Source organism: Nannobrachium achirus, assembly GCF_963921795.1.
Source record: "Nannobrachium achirus genome assembly, chromosome: 8".
In the NCBI taxonomy this organism is placed as follows: domain Eukaryota; kingdom Metazoa; phylum Chordata; class Actinopteri; order Myctophiformes; family Myctophidae; genus Nannobrachium; species Nannobrachium achirus.
The window spans coordinates 52,843,516-52,856,521 of NC_137817.1; the positions used below are offsets into that span (position 1 = coordinate 52,843,516).

The window sequence follows — 13,006 nt, forward strand, 5'->3', positions numbered from 1 at the left end:
TCAATTCTATTTCAATGTCTGACTCCTATGCAGGCATTTAAGAAAGAAATGACTGTGAAATGTCTCATCTTTATCCTGACAAGTGACTTTTGTGCCGGGACAAGTGAATGGGAGATGTACTTGTCCAAAGGACAATTGCCTCAAAAAGTTAATGTCAAGCCCTGCAATGTAGTTATTATTTGGTGAAAACAGCCTCACATTAACACTTTTCATTGGTTCAATATTTATAAAACCCACTTTCACTTTTTTTCTAAAATAGGGAGAAGAAAAAAAACGGCAGATCTACAAGCTCACAACACGCAAAGTTGCGACGCGACACGTTGTGACCCTAGAAGATCGGAGCTACGTTTTGCTTCTTTTGTGCGACATATATTCTCGTACGACGACGTAGGGCATTCATTTACGGAACGACAAAAAAAAAGTTTAAATATGAAGATACAACAAGGTTTCCGCCCCCAAAAAACAACGATACTGACATGTTTTCCTTCACTTATTGTAAGATTAAAATGAAAGAGTGTCTCAATCCCAAATAAACCAAAGCCATTCGGGCCGTAGTTACGTAATACAGATCGTATCTTTGCATGTTAGAGCATGCCGTCTGACCACGGAAAGAAGTACTACTATTCCCCTGACAGAGCTGACTACGGATGGGACGATATGAAAATGTCATATCACGATTAATGTGACAAAATAAATTTGCGATTTACGATATTATCACGATAATCAAAATCCATTATCCCGGGGCGGAACGTTTGCCCAAAAAATAGCAGATCTACAAGCTCACAACGCATCGCAAACGCGACGCGTTGTGAGCTTCTAGATCGGCTATTTCTTGGCAAAGACATTTGACAGAGAGTGAAAAAAAGACTGTATCAAGTACGTATATTATAAGTACCTTTTACCAATTCTGGAGGGTTTAAGTGGTACCGGATATGCAGCTTAGCAAATAAAAGTTGAATTGAACCCAGTGCATGACGGAGGACGATATTGCGATAAACTAAATCTCCACGATACGATTATCGTGAGTGTTTTTATCACGATATACGATAATATCGCTTATCGTCCCATCCCAAGTGTGTGTGTGTGTGTGTGTGTGTGTGTGTGTGTGTGTGTGTGTGTGTGTGTGTGCGTGCGTGCGTGCGTGCGTGCGTGCGTGCGTGCGTGCGTGCGTGCATGCGGCGAGGCAGTGGTACGTATGGGATTAGTCTACTCTGTTGTTTTCAGTGTTCCTTCTGCTTTCTCTGGACATGGTTCAAGAACAGCAGACAGTCTCTCCCCTCCCACCCATTAAAGCATTAAAACACCGCCCATGCACCTCTGGAAGCTCCGTGCCCAAAACAAAGCAACATCATAGTAGTAATGACCATAACAATAGCGTCGCGTGTTGTGAGCTTGTTAGAGCTACAGTTTTCTTTTTCTTTTTGCTGTTTTAGGAAACTAATTGAAAGTGAAAGTGTCAGTGGGTTTTGTAAATAATGAAAAGCATTAACCCTGGAATTACTTTATATTTTATCGATTGAAAAATAGCAGATATACAACTGCGAGCTTGTAGATCTGCTTTTTAAATTTAAACTCAAATGTTGCTTCAGGAGGGTACCTGGAACCAAATATTTTGAGATCATGGGGGTCCGTGGCCAAATACATATCATTTTGGGGGTCCTTGACATGAAAAGGTTTGAGAACCACTGACCAAACTTTTCAGGTCGAGACCCACAATAGAGACATTTGACCTCCTTTGCCAGTGGGACCCCAAACCTGTGAAAGCAGCAGATCTACAAGCTCACAGCTTGCAAATCTGCTATTTTCACTACTTTTATTTGTAATTGTATTCATGACATTTAGTGATATCTTTGGGTGGAACCTTTAAAATAATAATTACGGACACAATATAGGAAACAAAAAAATGTAAGGGATATTCACCACTACCCACGCGACCCACAAATGGGTCCCGAACCGCTGTTTGGGAAACGACGTGTTCTAGACTAGAGACTGAGTGACTCACAGTGACAGCCAACAGCGTTTGTAAACAATTACAAATGTCTCAGCAGAGGACTAGTCATGCTTGTTACTTAGCATACACACAGTCACACACAAACACACGCTTGGCTCCTGTTTTTGAGAGCAGCTGCGTGCGTACATATCGTAGGTCTCAACTGCCACAAGTGTTTTGCTCTCAGTGTTTTGCATATAGGATTTGCATGTGTGGAAAGTGGTTCCAGTTTTGACTACTGATGACATACTGTAGCCCCGTGGCTGCACTAACACTACGATACACTAACACTGCGCTGGCGGTGGAGTCAACACGGCACGCAGGTTCACACACAACCTTTCGTTTGCCAACGGGTCCGAGCTACGTGTAACTATTCTGCATCTAGCTTTAAAGGACAACTTTAGTTTTTTACAACAAGGGTTCATATTTTAGATTGTAATTAAAGAATATAAAAGATGAGTGTTAAAATGATTTCATATACTTTTTTCTATTGTTTTAGAGATTCTTATTTCAGTGGTTGGGGGCATGCGTACAAGTGGCTAAATATGTCATTTTACACAGAATAAGCCCATTCCCAAGATACAACGCAACCTTGCATGGTTGGATGTGACTTATGGGGGCTAGAAGTGTTACTGTAAATAGCAATAAAGAAACTGCTGGCTTATTGAGTCTAAAAATACATATTTAGCCACTTGTACGCATGCCATCACGCATACGCATGCCCCACATTTTAGCACAGTAAACGTGATAAAACAATAGAATGAAGCAAATGAAAACATATTAACACTCACCTTTTCTTATCTCTAATTACAATCTAAAATATGTAAACAAAGTTGTCCTTTAAGGCAAGACCCCCAAATTCAGAATGCTTATGGGGTTCCCTGGAACAAAATGTTTTGAGATGGGGGTCCGCGGCCAAATATATATCATTTTGGGGGTCCTTGACATGACAAAGTTTGAGAACCACTGATAGGCTGAAAATGTCTTCTAAATCCAAACACTTTTCAAACTTTGACCCCCAAAATGATATGAATTTAGCCACGGACCCCCATCTTAAAATATTTTGTTCAAGGGACCCCCAGAAGCAAAGATTTTAGTTAAAAATGTTCCCTCTAAATTTGGGTCTTGCCTTAAGCTAGATGCAGAATAGATACACGCTGCTCAGACCGGTTGGGAAACCCACACACGCGGTTCACACACACTGTCTGCTACGAACTTATTGAACACACACCACACACGCAACCCATCCATGGTAACAGTAGGTTAGCCTGCAGCTATATCCTGATAGGCTGGGATCAAACACTGTGTGGCAAGTGGTTCTATAGGATTATGACATTACATGATGATTAATTGCCTCTCAAATAATTGCGTTTGTCGTTGATAATTGCATTTCTGTTTGCCTTGTAGGCTTTGAAGTTGCACGTGGCAGACATGACACAAACTAAATATTCAACAAAATGACTGACTATATTTGACAACTTTATACTTAAAAATAGAACATTGATAGTGGAAATAGCCGATCTGAGCTGCTATTTCCAATATTTTTGAAAACGTTTGAAAATATCGGAATATTTTTCAACATAATTCCGATTAGACGATTATGTAATAATTGCGACAGGCCTAAGTGGTTCTCAAACATAACGCGGACGTACCCCCCAATTTGATATGGTAATGTACCGGTATATTTGGCCAAAGACCCCCCTCCCCCCGTCTGAATATATTTTGTCCCAGGGAAGGGATCCTCATAAAAGATGTTGTGTCGTTAAAAGAATGTTAGAATGATGATTCCACATTTGGCAAAATATTTCAGATCGGCGATTTCCGACTAAGCCAAATGATACAACTGGTAGCTCAGACGAAGCAATCTGACTGGTTGAAATAGCTCTCTACCCGTGGGAATAACGAACACTACCAATCAAATCAAACAAAGATATCAGCTGCACGCTGGCCGCAAAAGAGCTGAAGCGCTACCCTCTCCCCACGCTATGCTAGCGGCTGGGCTTCATGTGAAGTAAAAGGGACATAGTAGCTAAATGTGTCCAGGGGCGCCCGCTGGCCTGGTGGTCAAGGCGCTAACCACATACTAGGCTATGATGCCTGCTGGCGTCGCCGGTTCGATTCCCGATCCGGACGACCTTTGCCACATGTCATTCGCCCCATCTCTCTCCCCATTTCCTGTCACTCTACTGTCCTATCGAATAAAGGCATAAAAAGCCCAAAAACAAATCTAAAAAAGAAAAAAGAAAAAAATTACAAATTCCTATCGGGCAATCGCCCTTCGGGCTTGTGCCTGCGGCAGCGCAGGCGGTACAATAATCACGTTAACCCCACAACCTCTCGTGTGATATTGTGTAAGTATAAAATAGGGTTAAAGTGGTAAAACAAAAACAGTGACTCGTTTAGCTGGGGTCTCCCTGGAATCCTATCAAGAAACCCCTTGAAACCCACCAACTGTCTTTGATAACCACTGTAATATGGTGAAAAACGAGGGGGAAAAAAGGAGGGAAAAAATGCATTGACAACTGATTAACAAATAGAGGCCTTGTATAAGCAACCTGTTATGGAATTCAGGGCATCTGGTGGAGAATACATTGACAAGGAGAGCACTGTTACAAGGCATGATGTTACTGTATCATACCTTTCTATATCAGAGAGAAGACTGACTCACTGCCACTCTTAAAATAGATATGCTTTCTTTGGCCACGCTCTAAAGTTACAATTATGAATTATCCACTCCTGGCCAAGACAAATGATGGTGGTGATGCTCATTACAATATCATTAGTAAGACGCCTCAGGGCGACAAGCGATCGCGCCACAGTGATGTGGACATCAGGGATGTGGACATTAGGGATCTCCATATATGGGCATAAAAGGGATGTGTTCCCCTGGCATCACAAGGATCTCAATATCTCCATATATGGGCATAAAAGGGATTTGTTCCCACTGGCATCACAGGGATCTCTCTAACAGGGCATGAATATTGATGACATCAGGGAACTCCAAATATGGGCATAAAAGGGATTCGGGATTGGTAGAGTGGTTCCCCTGACATCACAGTGACATCAGAGCATGATGTCAGAGCGACAAACCCCCCCAGTTAGGGCTGTTACACAACTATGATATTTTACTCAACGATTAATCGTCATACAAATAAACGCGATTAACTGTGTTGCGATTAACTGTGTTAATTGTGTGGCTTTCTTAGGCCTCGTAAACAAAAGTTGCAAGCCGGGCAGAAAGACTTAAATGCGCAAAAGCAGTTACTGACAATGGTCAATAACAATGATGAAAATAGATGATGTATTATGTTACTCTAAAGATCTGAAACATGTGCTCACGTTGTGAGCTTGCATACTGTAGATCATCCATTTCCACTATTTCTGAAAATGTTTCAAAATGTACGAACTTTTCTCAACGTGGACATATGGATTATGACGATTATTAAGCAAAAATAATTGGCGATTAGGCCCATCTAAAATAACTGCGATTAGACAAATTATGTAACAATAATGTGACAGCCCTACCCCCGGGTTGTGGATTTAAGACCACTTTTAGCATGGGAACGCCTTGAGAGAGAGAGAGAGAGAGAGAGAGAGAGAGAGAGAGAGAGAGAGAGAGAGCTTGAAATAGGTTTAGGACATTAAGTTGTCAACGATGTCAGATGACAGCAATACTGGTGAGAGTAAAATGGCCAGCATTGTGTTCCGTGTCCGTCTCCCTCTCTCTCACTCAGGGGTTAAAGTGGAAGGAATTCCAGATACATAGATTACGGCTCGTTCACAAATCTGCCTATTCTGAACATTCCATCCCATTACACACACAGTGTTGCACACACAGGGTCTGAAACTGTGGAGGCTTGGGGTTGTTTGTAGATTATATATGGGCTTGTTTGTGGATTATTGGTGGGAGAGAGAGAGAGAGAGAGACCATTGCTCACCTTGTCGCCCTGGGGAGGGGGAACGCCATGGAACGGCCATGTTACTTTGGCTTAAAGCAGTGGTTCTCAGCCTGTGGGTCGGGAACCCCAGGGGGGTCCCGAAGTTATTGTGGGCGGTCCCCAGATGATCGATTAATGTGAAACATTGTTTTCCTCACTCAACAGTGAACAAACCCAACATAAGGTTTAAGTGTATAGAGGGTATCTGCACATTTCTAAGTGACAATTTAAGGACTTTTTAATACCTCTAAGATGTCAAACGCTGGCCAAATATATTAGAGGCAGAAATTGTGAAAATAGCCGACCTACAAGTTCACACCGCCTCGCAACGAGAGGCGTTGTGAGCTTGTAGATCGGCTATTTTCACAATAGAACCATGTTATACAAAATGTAATGCATCAACTCTTGGTGCTCGTCAGGCTGGGGGGTCCCCAGTTAGATTATTTTGGGGGGCGCAGCCTGAAAAGGTTGAGAATCACTGCTGTAGGTGAGAGACCGTTGCTCGCCTTCTCGTTGCCTGGGGAAGACCAACGCCATTAGTTTAGCTCCATTATTATGCCTTGTAAGAGCTTTTTTTGGGAGGGAGGGTGTTTATACAGTTTTGCTATCGAACATGCAAGTTTTTCCTCTTGTATAACCGTTGCAGCTGCTCTTATACACACACACACACACACGCACACACGGACCACGGTGGTCCCTGTGTAAACACGCCGGGCGGGCTTTTAAAAGTGGAAGACAATGAGGAAGTGACAGCAGAGCGCGTGCAGCGTTATGAAGACATTCTGGGGAGGGATGGATTTCCACATGAAACGGGGAGGGGGTTGGAGGGAGGGGGAGGGATGACATCACGGCAAAGTCAGTTAGGCAGGAACACAGAGAGAGAGAGAGAGAGAGAGAGAGAGAGAGAGAGAGAGAGAGAGAGAGAGAGAGAGGCTGAGGTAACACAACACCAACACATAAACAGTGGACAGCTGTATTTATGGGAGATTGTCTCATGGTTCTGTGTTGGGTGTATTGTGTGCCCCATCATAAATCCTATTATCTGGTTTAGTTAACAGCTACTAATGCACCCACCTAGCTAGGGGTGTGTGTGCGTGTGTGCGTGTGTACGTGTGTGTGTTAGAGAGTGAGAGAGAAGAACCCCTTTTTCACACACCAAAAAGGTTTAATCCCGGCACACGCGCCACCACCAGTGTTGTGGCGATATCACTATTATGACAATAAGCTGAGGATTATATTTAAGACTTTTTTGCATACCATTTAAATTGTTTTGAGAAAAAAAGAAATGCTGCTATTTGTCCCAAAGCGACAACATATTGCTATTTTTATTTTTTATTTTTCAAAAAGCTTTTATAACAACACAATGCTGTAGCCCCTACAACTGTATACGTTCCCCCTTTCCCACAGTTTTTATTATATAATGACACTTGCTTTGGCAATGTAAACGTATGTTCTCTCATGCCAATTAAGCTCCTTTAATTTGAATTGTGTGTGTGTGTGTGTGTGTGTGTGTGTGTGTGTGTGTGTGTGTGTGTGTGTGTGTGTGAGAGAGAGAGAGAGAGAGAGAGAGAGAGAGAGCGAGAGCGAGAGAGAGAGAGAGAGAGAGAGAGAAAACCCCCTTTTTCAAACATGAAAACGGTTTAATCCAAGGCACACAGGTGTTGCGGTGATATCACTAGCCTATATTATGACATTATATCTGACCTAGGCTGGGACCACAGTGAAGAGAGGTTACTACTGTAGTCTATAATGTCGCTGGAAAGCCAGCCATTATTGGTCAGCCAGCCACACATCATCACATGTGACAGACAGGGATGGAGCAGAGGCGTCAATTGGGTATGGCAAGGTATGGCAGGGGAAACAAATAAAATGTACTTCTTAAAATGAATTCATCATGCCTGTTGCTAAGGTATGGCAACATGACTGGTGTCTTGCACAAGACACCAGTCATGTTGCCATACCTTAGCTTTTGCTGAAGTGACGCCACTGGGATGGAGCTTACATAGTGGCAGTTTGAGCGCTGTTTAGTGTAAACTGTAGACATCTGTCCATTATTGGAACACACGCACGCACGCACGCACGCACGCACGCACGCACACGCACACACATTTAAGTAAAAGTATCAATACTGTTACAAGTAAAATTCCGGAATTCAAAAATGTACTTGAGTAAAAGTATGAAAGTTTTGGCATCAAAATGTACTTAAAGTACCAAAAGTTAAAAGTACAAAATGTTTGAAAATAGCAGATCTACAAGCTCACAACGTGATGCGACGCGTTGTGAGCTTTGTGAGCTTGTAGATCGGCTGTTTTCAAATAGCCATGGTATAAAATAAGGCTAAAGTTGTTTATATATGTTTTATAATATTATAATTTATATCTGCAAAGTAACTAGAAAATAAGGTTTCCAAATAAATGTAGTGGAGTAAAAGTACAATATTTGGATCCGAGATGCAGTGGAGTAGAAGTCAAAGTATTGGAAATTGGAAATACTCAGGTAAAATACCTAAAAATTGTACTTAAGTACATTACTTAAGTAAATGTACTTAGTTACTTTACACCACTGTAACTAGTGAGCGCTCCTACTTTATAGTCTATTGTCTAACCTGTTTAAAATAGCCCATGGCCAGTGGTGCAAAGTAACTAAGTAGATTTACTTGCTTAGATAACATTTAAGGTTTTTGTACTTTACTTGAGTATTTCCAATTTCAAATACTCTTACTTCTACTCCACTACATCTCGGATCGACATATTACTTTTACTCCACTTTGTAGATTGATTATTAATACAAAACATACATTATCCACTTATTTAACCCTATACATTTAACATACTTTTGATACTTTAAGTGCATTGTGATGCCAATACTTTTGTCATTTAACATTTTGAATTCCGGATTTTTATTTCTACATTGCAGTTTTTACACTTTTATTTAAAGTAAAACATTTGAGTACTTTTTTCCTCAAAGTGGATTCCAGGGACTCTTGACTCTCTGGGTATTTGGGTCTAAATTGACCTTTACAAGTCTATAACTCTGACAGTGTACAAATGGAACCAAATGGACCCGTTAGGGTCCATTTGTACACTGTCAGAGTTAAAGAAAGACCTTGAAATGTAAAAGTGTGAGAACCACTGGCCTATGGCTTCCTTCCACCGTTCATACGCTAATGTGTGTGTGGTTTCTTTTAGCAGCCTACAGTAGGTTGTATTGTCTTAGCTGATGAATGGGACAAACAACATCCACAACAATGCATTACAGCCTGCAGCCTACAGCCTGCCCTGCAAAGCAGAGGTCCAACAGATGGTCCAGCTTCCATTCCATGCACCTGCAGCAGCTCAAATAAACTGCAGCTCAAATGAAACGAAATCCCATTTCTCACTCAGTTTCAGCACTGTTAATTATCCCAAGAAGCGCAACAGCCAGGAGTAACGTCATTCTAGTAAATAAAATAAAATAAAATAAAATATTTTTTAGTTATTTTTTTTACTTACATATCTTCTTAGTTTCTTCTCCGGGGGTGACTTCCTCAGCCAGCCTTGGAAAATGATCTCTCCGCCGCTCATGTTTTCGGATCAAACGTAGGGTCCCGAGTAGTAGGCTACTCCCGGTGCGGCGGCGGCGGTGCCTCTTCTGGTGGTCCGTGGTGACTGGTGGTGGTCCGTGGTCGCAATTCCACTTATTCCAACAACTCCTCTTCGTTCTTTCACTTCTCCTGGTAGTAGCCTACATTACGTGGGGGTCCCAGCCCAGGCTGTCCTGTCCTCCTGTCCCGTCCTGATGGGGCTTATTAGGGGGTCCCCACTGCCTCCTCCTGCCTGGCTCAGAGTGCTCTGCTGTAGGGCGTTGGGAATGGAACCCCCTGCCTGGTCGGTGGAGCGGTGGTCTGTGGTGGTCCCTCCATTTGATAACAGCAGATCAGAACACAGGCTGATCACACACACACACACACACACACACACACACACACACACACACACACACACACACACACACACACACACACACACAGAGCCAGAGGCAGGAGCAGAGGTGCAGTTGTTGTGGTTTCAGGCTGGCTCGTCCTTGGCGATCACACACACGCGCACACACACACACTATAAACACCACCAACCAGCAGTAGTAACTCCCGCCCCGACGCCGCGCCAAATCCCCACCGAAAAGAGGAGCCGGTGGTGTGTTCCCTTGATCCCTTCCCGGGGTGTGTGTGTGTGAGTGAGGCAACGCAACGCAACGGCCGGTGGGTGGGTGGACACGGGACACACACACACGCACACAGTCACACACACACACACGCGCGCGCGCGCACAGAGCTCCTTGGCCGGTGGGGAGAGAAGACTACTCTGCGCTGTACTGATGCAGTCAGTGTAGTGTAGTGTAGGAAGTGTTGGAGGGCTTGTCTGCAGTTTGTTTTCCACTTCATACCACGCCCACTAGAGGGATGGGATGGGCGGTGCGTGTGTGTGTGTGTGTGTGTGTGTGTGTGTGTGTGTGTGTGTGTGTGTGTGTGTGTGTGTGTGTGTGTGTGTGTGTGTGTGTGTGTGTGTGTGTGTGTGTGTGTGTGTGAGAGTGACAGAGGATGGATGCCTTGCGGTGTCCCTTTGCCTTAAAGCAGTGGTTCTCTCCACCTGTCAAATAGAGGCAGTTGCGACTTGCGACAAGGCGTTGTGAACTGTGTTGTACAAAATGTAATGGATCAACTCTTGGTCCCCAGTTAAAATAGGCTATGATTGATTAGCCTATTTGGGCCTGAAAAGGTTGAGAACCAGCTGCCTTAAAGGACAGATCTTAACATAATGACAGCAATGTAAGATCTAGTTTTATTTTTGGCCAGTGACAATAATCATTTCATGTTATATTAAGGACTACAAACCATTGATTGACATCTAGACCTACTGCACGTGGGTGGGTGACGTGACGTAACGTTTTCGCTGTCCTCGGTGTCAAACATGTATAAATAAAAAATATATTTGTCAAAAACCTTCTGAATATTGTGCAGGACATTAAGCTTTATGTGAACTTACTCAAGATTAAAACATTTCATTCCTCATTTCTTCAGAATCTTCAACCAAACATGGCAAAACTCATATGGTGTGACTGTCCTGACCTTGTTTCTCAAAGTGGGAACTTGAATAAAACTAAGAAAAATAATTGCTAAAAATCATTTGAAAATGAATTTAGGCTAAAAAGAATGTCTATTTTGAGCCTATATCTTTTCAAAGTCAAAGCATAATGTTTTCAGTCATTTCTGATCAAAAACATTTTGTCCCCCAACCCAAAATCATTTGGTGTAACACTAGTTTGGAAAATTTAAACAGGCAATTATTTGGACACCTATTGGCTAGAGAGGTCCTTCTTCTGTAAGGCTATTCAGCACTCCCAGCACAACTGCAAGACAGGTGTCTGAGGTGAGTTATGATTTTAACATTTTCATGAAATGCCATCTTGTTGAAACGTTGACAAACTCACCATTCTGGATGTCTTTTGGTGTGACACCTTTTCTTTAAAAAAAGCTTAAGTTATTTGACGTTTTGGTCATATTTCCATGTAGATCTAGGCTGCTTTGTTATAGCTAGCATGCTGTTAGCATGATAATGTGTACATAGTAGCCTCAAGGTAAACCTAAATGGAGAAAACAGTAATATGGTGTGACACTTAATCATATGGTGTGACAGGTCTGCTTGTCACACCATATGACTTGACTGTCACACCATATGATTTATACTGTATTTAACTACAGATATAACAACAAATAACAAAGTTCCATGTTTCTTTTGTACATTTAAACATTTGTTTTAAACATTTTTACATAAAATGAAATTTAGCTTCATTCAGTGATACTTCAAATTCATCAGACAGAGCAGAAACCCCTTCACAGAAACCTTAACATATTGTTTCAATCTAAACAATATTTTCTCTTTGTCTTAAACTATACATTCCATTTTCTTTTGTCAGCTGGAAAATGACAAGTGCTGAGAGAACGAGAAAGTACAGGGAGAAACTAAACAATGACCCAGCAAGGAGAGAGGAGCCAAAGGGGCGAGACTGCATTTTCTACGAAGAGCAGGAGGTTGTCTGTGGCATAGCAGAACCGCAACAAGGCAGCCGGTTTGCTACCCTCACCAAATACGACTGGCTGATGTACAATACAGTCTAAATGTATAATCTAATCTGATCTAATACTTTTGTACTTTCACTCACTGGACTGGACAGTGGACAGTGTTAAGGTAAGACCCGAGACAAAACTAGCGAAAATAGCTGATCTACAAGCTCTCAACACGTTGTGCTTCGAGAGCTTGTAGATCAGCTATTTTAAGAGTTGCGCAAGCCAGCACTCTTTAGCTAGTGGAGATGTGGTGTAATGTCATGATTCCTAATTACATTTGTTCAACACAAATAAATAAAAAAAATGCTGTGTTCAAGTTCAGGAGACTTCGGAAAAAAGCAATTTACCTGAATGCTGAGTTCTGTTTCCACTAATTGGTGTTAATAAAATGTTGCCTTCAATGCCTTGGCTCCAAGTGTGGCTATGCGCCTTATTGTCCCTTTAGGATCCTTCTGCCGTGGGCCGGCAGAAGACTTAGGTGTGCGTAGCATTCCTGTGCACGTCCTCATCATCCATCTACTACTACAATTCTTTCTTATCCCATGTTAAAGCCCTACAATAATATCCTGTTCAGAAATATTAAGGCCATGTTATCCTGGGTAATTGTTTAATCAATCAGTAAAGTTCAGTACTCACTAATAGGTAGGTTAAAACACAGTTTGCTTTGACACATGAAGATATGATCATACGGTGTGACACTAAATCATTTGGTGTGACATTCCAAATAGTGAGAAATCATACCTTTATTAATGATTAAACCAAAAAAATGTTTATGGATTACATAGAGAATATTATCAGGAAGAGTCACAAATATTTGTGTAATTTTAGAGAAAGTTTTGACAGAATACATTTAAAATATGTTGTAAGATCATGAACATGGGCCTCACAGAGTGTCGATTATGAAAAAAATATACAGATATAATTAATTTTCAAAAAACTATAGTGGATCACTGGTTAGTTATGATAAAGGACTTT

The 13,006-nt window shown here is 41.9% G+C and overlaps 1 protein-coding gene across 1 annotated transcript in view; it reads right to left on the reverse strand.

The window, feature by feature from the left end:
• Positions 1-9,491, reverse strand: part of gab2 (GRB2-associated binding protein 2) — a gene marked incomplete at both ends in the record, with an annotated part of 124,363 nt that extends 114,872 nt beyond the window's left edge. The window contains one exon of the mRNA XM_080731252.1: positions 9,420-9,491. Within this exon, the coding sequence (XP_080587378.1) occupies positions 9,420-9,491 (72 nt within the window). The remainder of the gene's footprint in view (positions 1-9,419) is intronic.
• Between the last annotated feature and the right edge of the window lie 3,515 nt (positions 9,492-13,006).